We start from the raw sequence: 22,515 nt of genomic DNA, 5'->3' as shown, positions 1-22,515 counted from the left end.
TCCAAATTCCTAACTTGAGCCAAAGTTTAAGTACTAAAGTTTTCTAGCATTAGTATGAATTCGCCGCAATAATATAGATTATACTCGAATCAATGAGGCTAAATGCTATTACCATATAATAAGAGAAATCGTGTCCATTTATGTTATGCAGCTATTTTTATTTTAGTGCGTTCATTTGACAGTATTGCTATATTTTTATCGATCAGCGGTATTTTTTAGTTGCTTGGTTTTATTTTTAATACTATTTAGTTCAAGATTTGGCCACTAGGGGCAAAACTAAAAGGTCAATAATTCAATTGTAAATTTTCTTTAGAAAATGTCAGCTTAAGATCCCTTTTTCAGATCAGAAACACGAGGCGAGTTTGATTAATAAGAAAGCGTTACTAATTAAGTTTTATTCCTACATAGTTTTAAAGAATTCATTTAGACTGTAAAAAGACCCTGTTGTAAGTAAACGTTTAACTGGCTATTTAAATTAATTGATTTTTACTTACTAAACTAATTAAATAATTTTACACCTATGAACTTTGGCCTTTATGACCCCTTTCCAGCCTGTAGCAGCCAGTCACCAGCCCATCCTTTTGCTTTGTACTAGTTGTGGAGATCCCCATGAGTGAAACTGAGTAATAAATAAAGCTCATAAGTTAAGTTGAGTAAATAAAAACGGATCATTTTGTTTTATATACAATTTCATTAATTTTTCGAAAAAATTCAGAATGGGTTTTTTGAGCCTACGCACAGAAGCAACTTTTTAAATAGAAGAAAATGTGCTTCATCAAGTTAAGGAAAATCCTATAAGTCATACTAAGATTACAAAGTTAAGGACTATAAAATAGAATTTTTTTTAAATTTGGGCAATTATAAATTGTCAAAAGTTAAAAGCTCATTTACACTGTAGAACACATTCTTGATAAACATTTTTTTATTGTTTTCTTAAAACTATGGAAAAAAATCTGTGGAGTTTAATTTCCATATACTCAGGGCTACTCTTGCACTTCCGCAATTGACAGAATGGAGCAAGAAGATAATGTCTTTTTTTAATATTTTAGTGGTAATGTCTTCATGTCGTTTTAACTGAAGCTCACCTTTTCCTATATAAACCTGACATCTACAGTCCTCTCCAGAACCCAGTTCTTCGACAATCCATATGCATATCCTCTTTTGCATATCAAAGAATCTATCCACCAAGAATGTGCCACCGTCCAACGAAAAAAGCACATGGTATGTAGACTAAGTTGACAAGACTCATAGACCTCTCCAGATTCCTTAGGAGATATATATTTGTTAATAATTTTAAAAAGAAACAAAGAAAGAATGGTAGTGCTTAAAATTAAATTAGTAGTAAAGGATGTTACTGCTCTAAATTATTGCAATATTAACAGCGATCATCGAATGATAAGAGCCAAAATAACTATTAATATTAAGAATGGACGAAGGAAGATTTTCAGACAAAAGAAACAAGTTATAGATCCAAAAATGTTAAAGGAAAATTCCGAAAGATACTCGGAAAGATTAAAAAAGAAATAAAAGACATGGAGAAAAATCAATATAAAAACCTCGACAAATCAGTCAAGTACTAACATCCATGTTGAATACATCAGCAAGAGAAATAGCAAAGCAGAAAAGAGAAAAATCATGCAAGCTTGGGGATAAAACAAAAAATAAAAAAGGAGATTAAATAAATTTAGAGAATACATAACCACCTGATGTCATTATTATCGGAAGTATACAAGCTATTCACGAAAATTCTTACGAAAAAACTGATCAATAAATTAGAATATTTCCAGCCAGATGATCAATCGGGCTTTAGAAAACTGTAGCGCACATGTGACCATTTATTGACAATAAGGATCCTAGTGGAAAAAGATATTAAATAAAATGTGGACATCTGTTTGACGTTTGATGAGGTTTCAAAACGCATTTGATAGCGATGAATATTAGGCGATACTGCAAACGCTTACAAATGCAAAAATAGACAGTAGGTATTCCAGCCTCATTAAAGACATATACGAAAACACCATCTCTACCATTCAGTTGAATAGCATGACGAAACCTCAAAATACAAGGAGGCATTTGCCCTAGAAGATGCTTTCAAGCATTTTCCTATTTAGCATGTTAAGATACCGACGTCAGAATAGGCAAGCCCGAAGTCCCCTCAATATTAGAGACTAGACACAGTTTCACAGCACAAATACATCGACGGCAGTGAGATCGGATGGCATCAATATATGTCGCTAAGGTAGAGTCTGTAGAGCAACTCAGTCCCAACAGTATTCTTGCAACTATGTCAAAAATTGTCGAATCTATATTGTGTACCTAATTAACATACCATTTTAAATCTAATAAAATAGTTCCTGTTAATCAATCTGGTTTCAGAAAGCGTCATAGGTGTGCTTGACTAACTATAAGCGATGATATACTTAACACCATAAATAATAATAAATTAACAGCCTTAGGGCTTTTCGACTTTAGTAAGGCTTATGTTACCCTCAAGTTCGAGATTAAATGCCCAATATGGCGCTGTACTTTGTCGTATGAGGTGGTCTTGGTTCTTGGAAATTATTTGGACAACAGATAGCAGGCTGTCACTTATAAAAGGACTTTAACGTCCACAATGTTAACTTGTTATTGTATTCTAACACGACTGATGATGAGGAGCACCAAGCAGAGGATTTTGTGATTGATCACTTTCTAACTTAGCTTATACAGGAGCCAATCAAAATCCTTCATAGACAGTGAGACTTTGTGAGCCTCCTAGATCTGTTTCTCGCGATGCTGACCCGGAAAATATTACCGTACATCTACCACTAGGAAAATTAGATTACAAATTAATAATCGCAATATATGAACCTGAAATGAAAACTCAGTATCCAGCCATATCGCGTTTGCCATTATAGATTAGCCAACTGGAAACACTTAAAACATCTCCTCTTTTTATTACCTTCAAGTGATGTCTGTTTCAAGACCAATGATCTTTAAGCGTGTGCGAGCAAGATTTAAGAGGAGATTTTGGCAGGTATAGAGGCTTATATTCTAAGCAACTCAAAAAGCTCTTTAGACAATAAACCGTCGTTCGATAAAAGTTCCACCAAGGCAGCCAACATCAAAAATGCTTCCTATCGCAAATGGCGTGAAGACCCAAGCCCTGCAAATCATAACAGCTTTATTGCCTTGAAAATTGCATGCAGAAGGTCGATACATGGAAAGAAAAATATAATGAAAGAGTTAAAAAAAAATTTAATTGCCCAAATGGATCAATATCACTCTAATCTGTAGCTCAAAGTTCCGCCATTGACTACGGAACATGGGTGGATTGCAATGATCGCAATCGAAAAGGTAGACTTGCTGAGTTAGATTTTCAGATTATATGCCGTAGACCCACAAGGTAAAATACTTTGCTAAGAATGATTTCTTCGATACCAAAGATAGTCTTTCATCAAAGAGATTAAAGAAGTTTTCAAAGCCTTGAACAGCAGGTCACCGGCCCTGATTAAATACCGCCAATAGTATTAAAAAGGTGTGGGGTCGTGTTTACACTGCCGTTGTGCAAACTGTTTTTTCGTTTATACAGATTGGGTCTCTTCTCTGGAGACTGGAAACTTGCGCGGATTTAACTGATACCCAAAAAAAGACGGTCCATCAATCCGATTGAATTAGTCTCGGCAATCGCCAAGGTAATATAGAATCTCATCAACCAGCAAATTTTGAAATACTTGGAGTCATTAGCGTCAACATCGTCAGTATGGTTTTCGAAGACACAGATCTGCTGGCGATCTGTTGGTTTATGTCATGTCTGTTTGGACGGAGGTTATCAAGAAATATGGTGAATCGCGTGCAATAGCTCTAGATATTTTAAAGGCTATATAAATAAAGTATGCCATTAAACAAACTGTATTCTCATATTTTGCCACCAACTCTCGTTGCTTGGTTAGAAGCTTCCTCGAGAACCGATCCATCCAGGTTGTCGTTGTTGGACATACCTCGCAGATTTCAAATTAACGCTAGAGTACCTCAGGGATGTATTTTGTCCCCTACCCTCTTCCTGTTATATATGAACGACCTTCTTAATAAGACCAAGTTGCAGCTTTGCTGATGACAGTACATTGATGTATTCCTTCAAGTTGCTTAATCACATCACCAGCCGACACCCAATGCCATAGGCATAGCCAGGTAACAATTAAACAAGAGTTAACATAGGAGTGAGTTATAGTATAGATAGTATAGAGGTTGGAACCAATATGTCTTGGCATGATCATATAGCGGAAATAGCTAAAGCGGCTTTTTAAAAACGCTCTTTAAAACGAAAAATACACCGCAACATCGTTTATTGCTTTACAAGGCTCAGATTCATCCATCTCTAGAGTATTGCTCTCATATATCGAGCTCTACACTCAATCACATATTGAAACTGATTGATTCCATTCAGAAGAGGGCCTTATACATGATCCAGAGATAAATAGAGGCTTGGCGCATAGAAGGAAGGTGACGGACCTGACTCTGTTTAATCGATACCATCACGTTAAATGCTCTTCTGAGCTGGCCTATATCATTCCACCTAGAGCTATACACGCAAGGTCTACTCGACAGGTAAATGCGACTCATGAGAATCAAGTGCATTTGCAGACGCCTAGACCGTCGCTGTATCTGGACTTCTTTTTATGAAGAAGTGCAATTCTCAAAGCACGTCTTTTCCGAACATTACAATTTGCAGAACTTTAAAATATATCCACAGACATCTTTGTAGCATTGGCGCTACTTGTGATACTCGAGTACCATAGATTTTGCCCTTTTGTGCTAGGGTGTTCCGTAAAAAAAATTAAGCACTACCGAAAAATCGACAAGCATATTTGTCTTAAGATACTTACTGCTAATAAAAATGTTTTTGTTTTAAGACATTAATAATTTCACGATATTTGGTTATTTTGAAAAGAAGCTGATCCATTCGTCCTGAACGTCCAGTACATTAGTACGAAAAACATAAATAAATATATATATAAGGAAGCTATATAAAATATTTACAAAATTACTCATATTATTAGCTTTGTTCCCGGTGACAGTCCTGGACAAGTTCAGAATTACTTTACATGTGCATTGTTAAAAAGAGAGTTCGCGGTGATCAGTCCTGAACTTTTAGTTCGAAATCCTGCCGTTCGCGGATGTTTTGCTACTTGTTCAGGACCAATCTGTAACTAGTTCAATCGATCTTTGGACTCTCATTAGAATTTTGAGTTCGGGACGTGCGCAGAAAAATTTGTAATGACATATTTCATCTTAGAACATTGAAAGACAACAAAGACCTTTCAATATCCTAAGTATTTAATGTATGTCGAATATTTACTTTTTTTGTGTTTATTTTCTGATAAGTAATGATTATTTTATTTTATTTTTAAATTTAAAACCAATAATAGTTATTGTTACAAAGAATAATTGCTTGTCCTACTATTTTTTTATTAATTTTATGGGTAGTTTGTTGCTTAAATAGCAGTTCCAGTTTTAATTAAATCAATTTTGTTTTATATTAGTTGTCCATAATAAATTTACCATGTCTGATCATTTAAGTTCCAGTGATGAGGACTTTGAGAACCTCTTAGAAGTTACCGAAGTTCCCAAAAATGTTGGATATTTGAAAAACATTGTCTCACAATTTGATGATAACCTGTATTTTCAACATTTTTGAATGGGCTCAGCACTGACGAATGAACTGGTAGATCAATTTGCTGCATTCCCATATTATAAAAAACAGGAAGGAGGCTGAGAGAAAATAACTCCATTGAAATTTATTACAGTATTTCTTATCCATTTCTCTGCTTTATATGTTTACTGTTTAAAGAAAAAAAAACTCATTACAAACCCTAAACAAAACAATCGAAAAACATAACTTATACTAACTCAAACAAGTTTAGATGTTGACAGTCCGTGGATTATTCACGGTTAAATTAAATTCCGAACCGGTTATGAATCAGACATGCGCATATCCTTAAAGGATGAAGAGTTCATGACTCACCAGGGATGCATTTAGAACTGTCACCGCGAACAAAGCTATAAATATTATAATATTATACTAAATGTGGTTCTTATTTTATTTTAGGTGCCCTGACAACGGGCCCCGGGCCGCCGGTTGCACGGGGGGCAGTTGTGCCGCCCCGGGCGGCGGTGGAGGGCCGGCGCCTCCATCTGCTACGACGCGCGTATCTGGCGCCACTTCTACTGGTCGCGTTGCTAACAGCAGCGTCGTCGGCGTCGGTCCTATTAGCGAACGCTATCCGCTCGGTAAAGACGCACGCCAAACTGCAATTGCGTCGCCGACGCCGCTGCACATCGGCGTCGGCGCCGCGAACATTACTGGTGGAAACGGTGGTACCAATCCACATAGTAAATCACCAAGTGCTGGGTATTTGCATCAAGACAGGTTAGTATTTATATTTGCTATTGCTCAGACGATAAACGATAAAGACACATTCTAACCAACTAGTCCTTAATCAATTCCAAGAGGAATTGTTTATATAAATATTGGTCCGCACAGGCTCTGTTTATAAACGGTGTGTAATATATGGGGATTTAGTGGTAGTAGAAATCATAGGTACTACTTTAAGAACAGCTAAAAAATAATTATATTTCCCAACTCAAAAATACATTCGCATTACACAATTGTTTATGCCTACCACCGTTTAGAAAAGTACACATAATAATATAGTTATATTCCTAAATAATCTCACTAGCTACGAAATTATATATTTTTTATACAGTTACTTTCATCAAAGTTAGACGCTTACTAATGTGGTACTGTAAAACAACGACGTATCAGAGCGCACGAAAACCATGCGTGCGCGTTATGATATTTCGCCTTTTAGCACCTCTATGCGTAATGATTGATTCCCCAACCTGTATATTATTATACGTATACTCGGATGCTAAAATCTATGCATTAACATGCAATAAAGATTCATAGGCAAAGCCTTAAGTTAAAGCATGAACGACAATGCTTCACCGATTTCGATATGGGCTTGTCGCTGAGAGTGGTAATGGAATACGTCGGATGTCTCGAGCGAAACTACGTTTAATTTAGGTCGAACTCTAGTTAGCAGAAGCGATAATAATAAACTCCATATATTTATGTAAATATTGGCCATATCCACATACACATATAATATCGTGTATTTAAAATGAATCAAAGCTGTTGCGGACCAATGTTTATTCATCAACATGAACATTTCGTTAAGGCTAAGAATTCGTTGGTTAAAGCTTGTCTGCATACTTTATTAATACCCTGTATTCGAAAGATTAAACTTTAATTAGTTTAAGAGTTATTCCTAGATAATAAAACATTTAAAACAAACTTAATAAAGTATATTCCACTACATGTTTAAAGACGAAAAAACTGATAAGTATTGCAATGCATGATTCAAGTTATAGTTTCAGATTATATAGGGTATTTTTAAAGTTGATTTATTTATTTTATCTGCTTGTAGCATTTGTCAAAATATCAAAAATTATTTATATAAAAGTTGCATAATAAAAGAGCTAGTAAATATTAAGAATTTAAAAAAATAAAAATGTTAATCAATACATTTTTTGATATTCTCCGCGAATGCATTGTAAATTTTTACCCTTTTTTGTTTACGGTTTATCAAATTTTGTGTTATTAGGTGGTTTTCAGTACAAATCATTGGTTCGATCATTTGTATCAGTCTTTTGGTAATATGTGTTTCATATGTCTCAAATAACCCACATTCACGAAAACAATGAACTAGTGGACATACTTACCTATAAAGAGTTCAAACAAAATGCAACCGCACCATGCAAGTTGTATGCGGAAAAGCTTCGTTTAACAAATTATCCAGCCCCACGTATGTTTGTAAATTTAGTTATTAGACTTCGTGATACAGAGTATTTAAAAGGACAAGGAGGAGAACATGCTGGTAGAGCTGCACAACCTGAAATTTTACAAATTGAGGAACACATTCTAGAATTTAGATCCAACAATGAGTACTAGAGCCTCGAGCAGCTTAAGTTAAAGTTTTTTATAGTAAAGTGTGGAACAAAACGACATAAACATTATTATCTTTATCATTATTAACGGATACAAGCATTACAACCCGAACATCAACCTAGAAAAATTGAATTTTGCCAGTGGCTTTTAGAACAGTTCGACAGAAATTAATTTTGCGTACAGATGAGGCCACATTTACACGAGATGGAGTGCAAAATGTCCACAATGTCTGGGTCATGTTTAGGCAGTAAAAATTCCGCATGCTATAAAAAGATCTAATTTTATTTCACAGATATTGGTAATGGCATACTTATTGGTAAATGGCATGCTTATTGGACCCTACTTTTTTCCACCTAGACTGACCGGTGAAATTTATTTATATTTTCTTTGTCACACAATCTTTAAATGTGACACAGAATATCTAGTTCCTACATGATGGGGCTCCACCATATTTTAGACGAGGAGTTTATGAACATGTAAATAATGAGTTTCCCGACTAAATGGATAGGACACAATGGTCCCATTTCTTAGCCTCCTTGCTCCCTAGATTTAACGCCTTATTCTGGAGCTATTTGAAAGAGTTGGTGTATCATGATACACTGTGGCGGCTTGCTAATAGGGGCGCAACTGTAATTTTTTAAATCTTTCACTGAAAAAAAAGAAAAAGTAAACATTAAGACTTTAGGCAGACCTTTGCCGGATTTAAATATTACTCAAGTGAGTGAAAGGAAAACACAACAAAGAAGTTTTACTCGCCGTTTTCGAGGGACATTTATCTGAAAAATAATTGGATATGTGGTTGTGAAGAAACAAACTTATTATACTGTTTTCCGTGTGTGTCATTTATTATCGCTGGCTCTAATAGTGTCGATCCAAGTTGGGCAAGAAAAGGGGTAAGAGATTTACAACATCTTGCGGCTGAAATAAAAAAGCATGACATTTCATGACGACATATAAATTCTTGCGCTACGTTTGCTCTACTGGGTAAGACTAATATTTTAACACAGTTAAGTTCTGCATATAGAGACAATTTAATTAAGCATAATGATGAAATAAGAAAAAATAGGCATATTTTAATGAGAATTATTAGCTGCGTAAAATTTTGTGGGGCCTTTGAATTGGCACTTCGACGCCACAATGAAACTAAGGATTCTTCAAATAAGGGTTTATTCAAGGAATTAATTAATTTTACCGCAGAATTAGATGTCACACTTAAGGAACACTTGCAGAATTCAGAAACAGTCTTTAAAGGAACATCTAAAATGATTCAGAACGATATTTTGGAGTGTATGCTTTATGTTTGTAGACAATAAATTTCCAACCATATTGAAAAATCGGAATTTGTATCAATACAATGCGATGAGGCTACGGATGTATCAAATAACTGCCAAATGGTAATAATATTAAGATATTTTTTTGATAGATCCATTCATGAACATTTCTGGGGCTTTATAAAGGTTAAGGATAAAACTGCAACAGGATTAAAAACGTGTATCGAAAATGAAATTGATCCGCTAATTTTAAAGACAAAAATTAATAGCTTAAACCTACGACGGGGCAAATGTAATGAGTGGTTCAATTAACGGTGTTCAAGCTCAGATTAAATTAAAATATCCAAACGCGCATTTCGTTCACTGTTATGCTCACCAGCTGAACCTTATTATACAAAAATCGGTATCTCAAAATCCGGAAGTACGCGTTTTTTTAAATAATCTGTCTGCAATACCAGCTTTTTTCTCAAATTCCTCTCACCGATGTGATGTACTACAAGAAATAGTATATAGAAAATTTCCTAGAGTGGCAAAAACCAGATGGAATTATAATATTCGCACCGTGAATACTGTTTATGAACATCGCGAAAAATTAATTGAGGTTTTTCAAGAAATGTGAGAAAAGTGTGACTTCAAATGAAGCTTCCGGTTTAAGGAGAGCATTAGAGGATCCAGAATTCTTATTCTGGCTTACCCTTTTTCGCAAAATTATGCCGCACGTGGACATACTTTATAATCAGCTCCAGTCAAAAAGTAAGGATAGTGTGTCATTGCAAAAGGATCTGTCAATATTTGAATCAAGCATTGCCAAAATAAGAAACGACACCGATAATATTAAGGCTAATGTAGAATTAAACTTTGAAAGTGTCAAAAGAAGAAGAATTGACGATAACTTGAGAAGTATTATTGCAAAAGAGGTATGTGATACAGTTGTTACCCAAGCGAAGGACAGATTTTCCTATCGAGGTCATCTTTAAGCAGCTAACTTGTTCGATAAAGAAGCGTATCTAAAATATAACAAGACCTTTCCAGTGGATATTTTAGATAATGTAGTTACTTTTTATCCAATGTTATGTAAAATTAGATTAAGAACTGAACTAGAGGTCATTTACTCAAGACCAGATTTCTCACAAAATATTGGAGCTATGAACTTACTTTCATTTATTTTAGAAAATAATCTTGGCGAAACATTTGCCGAAACAATAAAATTATTAAATATCATTGTGACGACCCCAATGACAACTGCAGAGGCCGAGCGCAATTTTTCCACCCTTAAGCGAATGAAAACCTTCCTGCGAAGTACTATGCTTAATGAAAGACTTAATGCTTTAGCCATGATGTCTATCAATAGAAATTTAGTGATGGAAATAAAGAAATTTTGATGAAAAAGTAATGGAAAGATTCATAAATATGAAAGACCATCGAGCAGATTTTACTTTTAAGAAGTAGCTTAATTACCTATTGAACATTTATTAATAAGTATAATTTTTCTTCACGTTTTAAAGTTACTTGTTATTGTTTTTAAAACCGCAGAGAGGTGGCAAAAATACTTTAGTGCGAGGTTCCGTGATGTGTAAATGCGATTGTTTTGTAACAATGTTCTTTATTTTTGATTGCCAAATTAAGACATTTATGTGCAAACTTTTTGTGATTGATGACTGCAAACCGTCATGTCTCAGATATTACAACATATACTTAGGTACGTCCAGTTATATTTTTTTATTTATTAGTAAGTATATATTTATTTGGATTTGCGCGCCCCTCCATAGTCAAATGTCACGAGCCGCCACTGAAGATACAGCAGTAAATATTCCGGAAGAACTTCAAGAGCGTATTGACAATTCTTGTGATTTAATTTGTGGACACTAGGATTTTAATTTTCGAAACTTGTAAAGAATGGTGAATTCGCCAAGCAAAATTGTGTGTTAATTAAACAAATTGGTGCAATTTTATAAAGATTTGTAATAATAATTTAACTCTTTTATTAAACAACTGTTAGATAGGTGGTTTTTGCTATATTTACTTCTTTTAATGAGTTCTACAATACGCTCTCTACTTACAGTTACTTACTAACTACGCAATTTATGATAAAATGAATGGAATTGTCCAAATTTTGGGCGATCATTGACAATAAAACGTACGCAAAGTTTGCGCGGTGTTTTTCTTTTTGGTGCTTATTTTTGGAGGAGCAATCAAGTTATGCTTGTTCTACCAAATTTGTAGTCGTTTTGCTACTACCGACCATATTTTATCACCGTTACCACAGAGTACGACCGCAGGTCAAGTTCAAATTGGCGACAAGATGCCGGTCTTTTTCCGATTAACAACTTCCGATCGGTAGGAGGTCAAGGTGACTTTAATATATGAGAGCATCAAGACGTCTTAAATATAACGAGGAAGACTTTAGAAGACCATTTTACCTGGTATTGTTGATGATTTTCGACGTCTTTGGGACGTACCGAAGACGTCAAAATAACTATATATTTTCTTAAAAAAATACAGATTTTGTAGATAGAAATAATACACAAAAACTACAGCTGCATCTGTTCCTACGCCTGAGCGTTAAGAAAAAGGATACATGCTATTTTATTTTCACAAAACGTTATAATTCTTTAAAAAAGTGTATTGCAAAAAAATAAACTCGTAAACGAATCAACACCCAACCCTTTGTTTTAGCTTTGATAAAAAATTGAAATTAAATTTATTTATGCAGACATACGGTTAAAGCTGATTAACATTCCAATATTCATGTAAAATGTTGTATCCTTTTAAGTAATTGTAAAAATGGCCATTGACATCATTTAATCTAGAGAATCGATATATGATGATAAACGAGACCCAGTATTATCTTGGTTTTGGGTAGTTATAACTTACCTTAAAACAGAAATAGTGTAAGGTCCCAAATTAGTCTTAAAATCAAGTTCTTTCGACGACTTCCTAACGAGCTTAAAGTGATATCCAATGAAGACCTAATTGAGACATCTTCGAGACCACACTCTTCTACCTTGTAAGAAATTGCCCGACTAAATTTTTTTCCATCGTTTTTCAAAACACGAGATGACAACCTGAATTATCAAATTTCAAAAAACTGAAATAAAAACAAACATTCGACAAAACAGGATCGAGTTACATGTTGGAATTATCCAAGCCTATTATAAAAATAGTCGAATAAGGAAAAGCATTTCGTATCTTTAGGTGAGTTTTTGGGCTCACAAAATCGATCTGCTGAAAGGACAATTGGCAATTTGGTCCAAAAACTCGAGCAAACTATATACGTGACTAACAACAAAACCCTTCGAATTGATAAGAAAACAAGGTGTAATTTTTCAAAAGCGCATTACCTTGTGGGCTTAGTAAATAAGCACAGTTGTCGTATTTGGCGATTGGAAAGTCCAAGACAGAATTTCCAGACAAAAATGCATCCTTAAAAGACATCCTGAGAACGCTATTACGGTTAATGGCGTTCGTTATCGAAAGATGATGCACGGCGTTCCTATAGGACGTTGTTTGTTTATATCTCGAAATTTTTGTGGTTTTTAGGTCAAAATAAATTATTGAAAACTGTTAGTTTATTAGTGGTTTACCCTATAAGAGAAATTGTAGGGAGCTTTTACTACGGAGTTTGTAATGTAAACAACGTCGAATAATTTTTGAAATGTAAACAACTAAAAATAACAAATATTTTTTAATCAACGTTATAAATATCATTGTTTTGTAAAAAAGTTTTTTACAAAAGTTGACCAGCATGGAAGAGCAGATTGAAAATTTTAAAGTTGTGACTAAGCAAAAAATGATTGAAACGCCTGTTAGTTAGACAATGGCACTGCTTATATCCCTGTCCCCCAAATATACTGTTTCTTTTACAGTCTTTCTAATAATATAAACTTCTCTAAGCATGGATTAAATTCAGATCTTGTAAATTTGATCTTGAGAGTCCCACTATTTGTACCTTAAATAATTTATATTATTATTTATTTAGAATGCTTGGAATGTTACATATTGGGAAGAAATTTGAGCTTAGGGTTTGTGGGAAATTCAAGTTCGGTTGTTGGTGTTCATTCGAGTATCGGTAATTGTAATTTGGTTTCTAAGATTTTGGTTCAAAATCAACTTGAAAGATTTTGGGCCTTGGAGGTGTACTTTGGTGGGGTGCAACCACAAACAAAAGAGGAAGTAGTGTGAGAATTCTTTTAAGGGACAACAGAAAGGGATAAGGACGTTCGGTTTATCGTCAAACTTTTATTTCGTTTAGGGGTACCAAGTTTAGGTGATTTATTTAATATGGCTTTAAAGAAATTTATATCTATGAAAAAGAAACTTAATCTGGATATGAAGCTAAGGGAGCTGTATCATGATTTTATACAAAAATATTTTGATTTTGGACACATCTCTCGTACAGAGGCAGTTCAGGATATACACAAGAAACAGAATCTAAAAGGTATTATCTTCTATTAAATGTTTATCTTATGGTAGACCCGAAGAAAGACTAGAAGGGCGATATCTTTAGCATTCTCTTAAGATTTCGACTACATTCAGTAGTCATCACAGCAGACGTCGAAAAGATGTTTCGTCAGGTTTGGGTTTCAGAGGAGGATAGGGACTATCAAAGGATTTTATGGCGGTTCGATGAAAATAAAGAAGTCACACACTATCATTTGAATACGACTATTTCGATTTGAAAGATAAAATGCAAACCACTTACTAAAGTGGTTTGCTTTAGGCGGTTTTATATAAGGGAAATGGAAGCCAGAAGTCATTACCAGTATCGAAGATTTGATCGTCGAACACTGTATTTCAGGTGATACTGGCACACCAAAAACCTTGAGGATACATTGGAATACAGAGAACGATGTCTTAAGGTTTGATTGTCCGGCTGACTATGGAAGTATACTACAACAGGTTACCAAACGTCAGATTTTGTTATTCGTTGCACTGGTTTTTTGATCCAAAACGACTAATTGCTCCATTGGTTATAAAGAATAAGCTTCTAGTACAGATTCTTTGGAAGAAGAAATTAGGGTTTGAAGATAAGGTCCAGAGGAGCTTTTATTAGAATACAAAAGGATTTTGAGAAAATAAAAGATATTAAAGTTGATAGGTAGGTTATGTGCAATAATTTCACAGAGGTTCAATTGCATGGTTTTTGCGATTTTCCTCGGGACAGTGAGTGGCAATTGCCGTGTAATGTTACTGTGTTCCAAGTCTCGGATCACACCGTTGAAGGTGATGTCACTTCCAAGGTTAGAGCTCTGCGGTCCATTACTCTTGGCTAAACTAGTCCAATCAGTATTACAGTCCACTGAACTAAAACCTTCGGAAATCACTTACTGGTCTGATTCATCCATTGTGTTATGCTGGCTTGCCAAGGAGCCCTTAACTTGGACAACTTTCTTGGCGAATAGGACCGCGGAAATACAATATTTAACAGAAGGTGCTAAATGGCATCATGTTGTGAAAAGATAAAAATAAAAAGTTAGGACTGATGTGAGTCATGATCAGAAATTTCCGGTTATACCTGGTACACATAAGCACTTTTTGCTTAATTGAAATTAAAATGTTGGCCTCTATCTAATCTCCATGTAGTTAGGAGTGTATTAAGAACTTATATAATAATAATCATAATAATGAAGGTCTTATTTAGGAAAGAAAATGCAATTACAAAGTTAATAGTTTAAAGGCGAGATTCAGCGCACAAAGATTCAAATATCTAAATGCCTGTTCTTCCATCTAACCTAATATAGTTTGTTTTCGGGTAAAATCTAAAGAATTACAGTAAATCATGGGTGATCTCCCACTGGCAAGGGTTACACCTTCCGACTATTTGTAAACAGCGACATAGATGACGCGGAACCCTTTTATATTAAGACTAGTACAAATAGGGGCTACAGAGTTGTCAAGGCATACTTATGTGTATTTGTGTGCCTTGCTGCAAGGGCAGTTTACCTTAAATTGTGGGGGATTTGATGACTCAAGCTTTGTTAAAGCGATTTATCGCGCGAAGGGGAATATGTAAAAATATATACTCAGATAATGCTACGAATTTTTCAGAGGCAATTAAAGAAATTCATTTCAATTATATCGATTTTTACAAAACGAAAGACGATAAAAGGCTTTCAGATTATTTTGCCGGTTACCCTTAAGGCGGCATTTTATTCTACGACGTTCACCGCATTTTGGTGACCTGTGGGAATCTGCCATTAAGTCAGACAAGTACAATGTAAAAAGGGTCATAAATAATAGATGAATTAGTTATGGTTATAACCTAGTAGTTAGTAACGGTTATAACCCAGGTTGAATGTTGCTTGAATTCTAAAACAGTAACTCCATTATCGGAGGGTCCGGAGGACTTAGAAGTATTGAAATCTAGTCATTTTTTAATTGGTGCCTCACCCTATGCCCTACCGCAAAAAAACATGGCGGAATACAACCCAAGTAGGTTACAAAGGTACCACTTACTGACACAGCTCCTCCAAGAATTTTGGAAAAAAAGACAGCTAGAGTATTTGGGTCAACTGCAGCACAAGTGGCATGGTGTGATAACAGATAACATTAAGATAGGTGTTATGTTAATAAAACTGCTATTTGTATTTTCCTACTTCAGGTTAAAATATTTGTAAAGTAAGCTGTGCCTGATAAGATGAATTATTATAAATGTCATTGTGATTGTCAGGGTTTATATTCTCGTCAGTTATTTTGTTGAGTGGTTATAAAAATTCAAATTCATACATTCAGTAACGTTATCTATTACCTTTTAATGCGTTCTTAGTGATAGTTATGTTAGTTATTCTTATTTATTCTTACTTATTGCGTTTGACGTAGAAGTCGAAGATCTTAGCCTGTACGATCAGACTTAAACTCATTAGATTTTTGCATATGGGGATACACGAAATATTAACTGCTGGTGAGTCGTTTCAAAATTCTTTTTTAAGATTCGGCGATCTTTCAGTAAAAGAATTTAAAAATGTATTGAGACAAATGGAGGGCATATCAATCATTAACTGACAAATATCTATAATTTTTATTTTCTATTTTTTCATTCATTCGAAGTGTAATGAAGCAATTTAAATAGTTTATGAATGTTATTTTTTTTGAGTGCATTGAAAACTTTAAATGTAAATATCTCGAAAAGGTTTATTGGTATCAAGATTTTTAAAGTATACATTTTTTAAGCAAAACTGTTTGCACAATGCATATTTTTAATAAGAAATTAAATTATGCCAAGCCTAAAAATATTACAGAGTTAAACAAAAATCAAAATATTGCTGGTGGCGCCCAGGCAACGCAAAGGTAGATTTTAGGATTTTCCATATAAAAAAACTATGTTCCAAGTTTTGTTAAAGACGAAGACTAAATGCTCAACTTATGCCCAAAATTCAAAAAAATTACATTAAGCTTATCACCCTATCTATATCTTGGTTGTCTTTAACTTTCGGACTAGGAAAATTTATCTTAACCTCATTTTTTTTCAAAGAAAGATGCTGATATATTATTTACCGTTATTTATAGAACACTTTGTATACCTGGAATAATATGTTAGTCAGGAGGCTATTTATTATCTGACAAGTTGTAAGACAAGGTATGACCCTCTTCAGTTTGTAGAGAAGGCATTCTTTCCACACACTATGTCGTATGTGGCTGTAAGTAAAATAAACGTATTTTACTTACATTAAACGTATTTACTTACATGGTTTTCTATAGCAAAGCATTAAAATATTTACTAATTTAAAAAATATAGTTTTGGAAAATGTATGGAACAAAATATCTTTTAAATTACTGCCACAGCTTTGCTGGCATATGTGTGCCCTTTTGACGACGTACTTCATTGAAACAGAGTTTAATTTTGGATTTAAATGCTTCGATGGTTGCAGGCTTATTCGCATAAACCTGTGACTTCAGATTACCTTACAGTCAGAAGTCTAAAGGCGTTAAATCGCTGTTAAAGGTGAAAAATGGGCCTTATCACTAAAATTATTTTATTTGCAAAATCAGCGAGTTGCTCAAGGATCCAATTGGCGAATTCTCTTCGCGGTTGATAATCTGCTGGCAGAAGTTGTTAAGTCAGTTGGATTTTGTAGGCCTGCAACTGTAAATCTTTAGTAAGAATTCGGTGAAGAGGGCCTGTTAAAATGTCCAATTCCAAATGTTGAATGAAGAATTGATGTATCTGGCCTTTCTGTCACATTTACGCGAACTACCCTGATATTACGTTCTGAACTATCTCTACGAGCTCGTATTGTGTAATTCACATTATTAACCGAATCAGTACGTTCGAACTTTTTAATTATTCTTTTCACAGTAGATGAATTAGGAACATTATTTAGACTGAATAGTGAACGCACTTTACGAATAGGAGCTATTAAGCTTTCACCATCTTGATAATCTATCACGTCATAATCAAGCAGCATTATGACTGTCAAATATGGCGCGCAATTCAAATCTTAAAATCTTATTGAAACACCCTTTATAGGTCGTTCTAAGAGTTTATGGAAGAAACTAAGAAAGGCGATCGGTCGGTAGTTCTTAGGCAATTCACTATGGTTAATGCAGGTTTCAGTATTGCAATGATCTTTATTCTGCTAAATTCTGGGAGTATCATTACATTATTGAAAAAATCTTGAAGCCACTGTCGCGTTTTTGCACTGCTATGAACCAGAATTTCGGGGTACATTCGATCAAAACCAGCTGCCTTCCCTGCTTTGGTCTGACTAAGTGCTTTGTTGATTTCATCTAATGTGAAGCCGTTTGAATACTCTGAACTTAGGGTAATTGCTTTAACTTATTTTAGGACTTTTTTTGTGGACAACGTCTTGCCAGATGGAATACGAAAGATTTGAACTATTCTATTAGCTATCTTATTCGACCTAGAAACATATAACATATATACGTCTTTTGATGTCTCATATTTAACATAAATATACTACCTCAGCCACCTCATTCACCTTTAAACAGTCATGTTTATCTCCATTCAAAGCCTCTAAATACATCTTATTATTTTCTACTGTATTACATGTTTTGATCCTAGCAACAAAATCCCACAACACTTCGCTGAAGTGTATTTTATACAGCTTATTATCCCAAGAAGCACACACCTACCCGACTTTATCTTTTTATTTATAAACTCACATTTTAAATTATCTCAAGACATGTAATAACCCTTTTCTATAGCACACCTAGCTGAAAACAAATTAAACTTCAACTCACATATACCAAGTTGCTCAAAGTAATTTACGTTCGTTGTTAGCAAATAGTTTTATTTTTCAAAGGCTTTTATTTAACTTTATTATTTCGGAAAAATATTTTCTCAGATTTTCTTAGAAAAGGTAAGTCTATAAATATTTATAAATATATTTATTGGGGTGTATTTTTGAATCAGCTTGCTCACACAAAGAAAAATTCTGGTGCATTTAAAGGGTGTTTCAGTGAGAAGAACGGAAGGTTTAAATTGCGCGCCATATTTAACGGTTAGAGTGTCACATGATTATGGCATGGCAGATAGAATGTTGATAGATGGGAGTTAGTAAAAATGGAGCATTAAATGGTAGAACAGCGCGTCCTAATTGTCAAAAATTATTATCATAATGGTGAAAGTTTAAGTGCCACTATTATTAAAGTGTTTGGTAGAAATAACGTTCTTAATTCGACCAAATCACTATTGTGCATATACGTTGAAAACAATAATGAAAAAATTCGAAAGTACTGGTTCAGTTAATAATGTGAAACACACGCTACAAACTCGTAGATATCGTTCAGAACAAAATATCACGGCAGTTCATGAGAATATGTGACAGAAAAGCCAGAGACGTTATTTCGTCATCGGCATAAGAATTCGACATGTTAATGGGTACTCTTCAGCGAAATCTCACAACTGCGTGCCTACAAAATCCAACTGACTCAAGAACTTCTGTTAGCAGACTATAAACAGCGAATAGAATTCACCAATTGGATCGTTGACTTTTTTACCTCGATGGGTTCGTTAATAGACAAAACTGTCACTGAAAATGTAGGCTTAGAAAATCCACAAATGATTTTTCAGAAAGCAATGCATAAACAACATGTATGGTGTGCATTATGATCTGGAGGAATAATTGGACCATTTATGCCTGTAATTTTTTATGCCTCTATGCCAATAAGCCTGCAACCATCGAAGCATTTAAACCCGAAATTAGACGTTATATCAATGAAATACCACTAATGTATACAATAACATTATTGAAAATTTCGTCTAAAGGGTACGCATATGCCAAACGCGGCGGCCATTTACAAGATATTTTATTCCATATATAATTTCCAAATGTATATTTTCTAAATCAATAAATATTTCAATACTTTGCTACAGAAAACCATGTTTTATTGAATACTGATATTTTCCGCTCTTATTGAAACACCCTTTAAGAATATAGATTTATCATTAGCCCATCAGTTTGAGGGTTCTGCATCAAAGACGCATATACATAAATATATATATACACTTACTAATAAGTTGCAAACACAATTTGAGCGTAAAACATTCTGTAACTCTCCAAATTCAAAGGGTTAAAATGTGTGGACATGTTTCTGTAATTCTGTAACTATAAGAATAACTTCAGGGATTCATGGGCATAGATCCCATGATCTTTATTTCTATCAATACTATTGTAAGTTCGCCGAATATTTGAAATTTTGGAAGGAGATTGACAGCATCAGTTGTCAAGACATTTATTCAGATCGTCAGATTAATAAGAGTTTCACACGTTGACTGCCGTAATTCTGAAAAAAAATCAGTCCCTCCGGTCAACTTTTTTATTTCTTTCAAAAGTTAATTGTGGTGTTCTAGCAGACTCATGAATATTTTGTTTTACAAAAAAAATGTAATTAGAAACTTTTTGGTAATTTTTTTATGAGACTCTTCGTATGGTCACGCGGCCTCAACACATAAAACTTAAATCAATGACCGTATGCAACAAATGTTGCGTCTCACTTCCACCTGCCTGAGCCTGTCATTTCGTGAAGCAGGGTCGTACGTAGCATCCAGATTAGGCATCCTTTTTCCTCCGTATGCACAAGTTCGGAATAAAACTCTAAAAGATGTGCATCGAAAAGGAATATACTTACAGTACGTTAATTTATTGTGGGCAAGATCGGATAGAGGGCCAATCTTCATCACGAAAAGTAGGACGCAGTCTTGCAAATCACTTACTTGAAAAAGGACGCAATTTCGAAAACCTGCTGCGATTGTTGACTACAGCAGACATAAAACCTACATTAATCTTAAGGATCAAATGACACAACCACCACTTTATTACGCAGAGGGGTGAAGTGACACCATAAGCTTGCTTTTGAACTTCTTATTGGCAGTGCTTTGGTAAATGCACATATTTTGCATCAAGAAGTAACGAATGAAAAACTGTCCATCACAAAGTTTAAGCAGGAGATCGTAAACAGTCTCTTAGGTCTTGATATTGAGCAATCGAGGCAAAATGTTCCTTTGGAAGAGCGTCAACCTTAGAACTTTGAAAGGCTTTTTAATTTTCTAAGGCGTCAACATTCCTTGGAAGATGTTGGTAACAAACGTCGATGCGTTATTTGTTATCAAAAGCTTAAAAGAGAATCTAGACGTTTTTTTCAGATACATAACTCTACCAAATAATTTTTAAATGTTAGAATTTAGATGTAGGGGAGACCGGGGACAATTGAAACAGGGAACGGTTGAAACAGTCGCCATTTTTTTTTAGACGCGAAGGTAAAAACTCGTGTACGCAGCCTCACAACGTTTGACTAATTCCACATTTCTGCTCGACAGTGTGAAACTAGCAATTGAGCAAAGTGAGTGTGTTTGCGCTCGGCTCTCTTATTTTATGTCAACAAAGTAATTTTTATGTTAAAGTAATTTTTACGTCATCTAAAAAGTGTGGAAACAAGAAATTTAAGTGTAAGCACACCACTTTTTTGTTTTTAATCAATTTTTTTATGTTTTTGCTTAGGTTTAGCAGCCTAAACTTGTTAGTTTTAATTAAAGAGTTTAAAGAAAAATAATATTTTGCCAAAAAAAAACCTGAAGGGGACAATTGAAACAAGATGTAAATAATTTTACGGGGACTGTTGAAACATAATTTATAGAAGGCTTTTGGTATTATTTTTGCGTAAACTGATTAACTGATTGTAACAAACTCTCTGAGGGCTATTATTTTGTTATAGAATGCCACGTGAAAGGGTCAGGAAAGCAAATATAGGTACCAAATCCAACTTGGTTTACGAAAATGCGTATAGGGAGGTTATTGAAAATGGAGCATCCGTAAGGTCTGCGGCAGATTTGTTTGAACTGAATCATGTTACATTAGGCAGATTTATTAAGAAAAAGAAAGAATATATTAAACAAGGGTCCACTGAAACTATAACAATGGAATATAGGTGCGTACGACGAGTATTTAACGTTGAGCAGGAAAAATCCATTGTTAAATACATAATAAAGGGATCTCAAATATTTTACGGTCTATCGCCAAAAGAAATACGTAAACTGGCCTACCAAATAGCCGTAAAATATTCATTGAATATGCCGAATACATGGACTAAAAACTCATTGGCAGGAGAAGATTGGTTTTCCGGGTTTATGAAACGTAAACCTGAACTATTAATCCGTTGTCCCCAGGCTACAAGCCTTTCAAGAGCGACCAGTTTTAACCCAACAAATTTACTTTGACAATCTTGTTACGGTAATAGACAGATATAAATTCCAAGCGAAGGACATTTATAATATAGACGAAACCGGTGTTACGACGGTACAAAAATCTGCTAAAATCGTAGCAGAAAAGGGACGCAAACAGGTAGGGGCACTTACATCAGGAGAACGTGGCACTTTGGTTACAGTGGAAATAGCGGTAAATGCAGGAAATAGCATCCCACCAATCTTTATCTTTCCAAGATTAAGATATCAGAATCATTTCGCTCGTGACGGTCCACCTGGGTGCACTGAAGCAGGAAATGCTAGTGGATGGATGCAAGGAGATGAATTCTTGCTATACTTAAGATACTTTCAAAAACATACCAACAGTTCAATTGGAAATAAAGTTTTGCTTTTAATAGATAGCCATCAATCTCATGTAAGCATACCATGCTTGGACTTTTGCAAAGAAAATGGCATTGTTGTCCTCTCATTTTCCCCACACTGTTCACATAAGCTACAACCTTTGAATCGATTAAATTCAACTTGCGATTCTTGGATGAGAAACAACCCAGGCAAAACGATGACAATTTATGACCCAGCATCGTTAAACAGAG

General features: G+C 34.6%; 1 protein-coding gene across 1 annotated transcript in view; it reads left to right on the top strand.

Moving 5' to 3' along the window:
* LOC126735679 (uncharacterized) overlaps positions 1-22,515 on the top strand; it is a gene marked incomplete at its 5' end in the record, with an annotated part of 345,800 nt that overhangs the window by 53,693 nt on the left and 269,592 nt on the right. The window contains one exon of the mRNA XM_050439744.1: positions 6,089-6,409. Within this exon, the coding sequence (XP_050295701.1) occupies positions 6,089-6,409 (321 nt within the window). The remainder of the gene's footprint in view (positions 1-6,088; positions 6,410-22,515) is intronic.

The sequence above is a fragment of the Anthonomus grandis genome, chromosome 4 (genome assembly GCF_022605725.1).
Source record: "Anthonomus grandis grandis chromosome 4, icAntGran1.3, whole genome shotgun sequence".
NCBI classification, from domain to species: domain Eukaryota; kingdom Metazoa; phylum Arthropoda; class Insecta; order Coleoptera; family Curculionidae; genus Anthonomus; species Anthonomus grandis.
The sequence above is the reverse complement of the archived record's forward strand: the minus strand, read 5'-3'. Positions and strand labels throughout refer to the sequence as shown.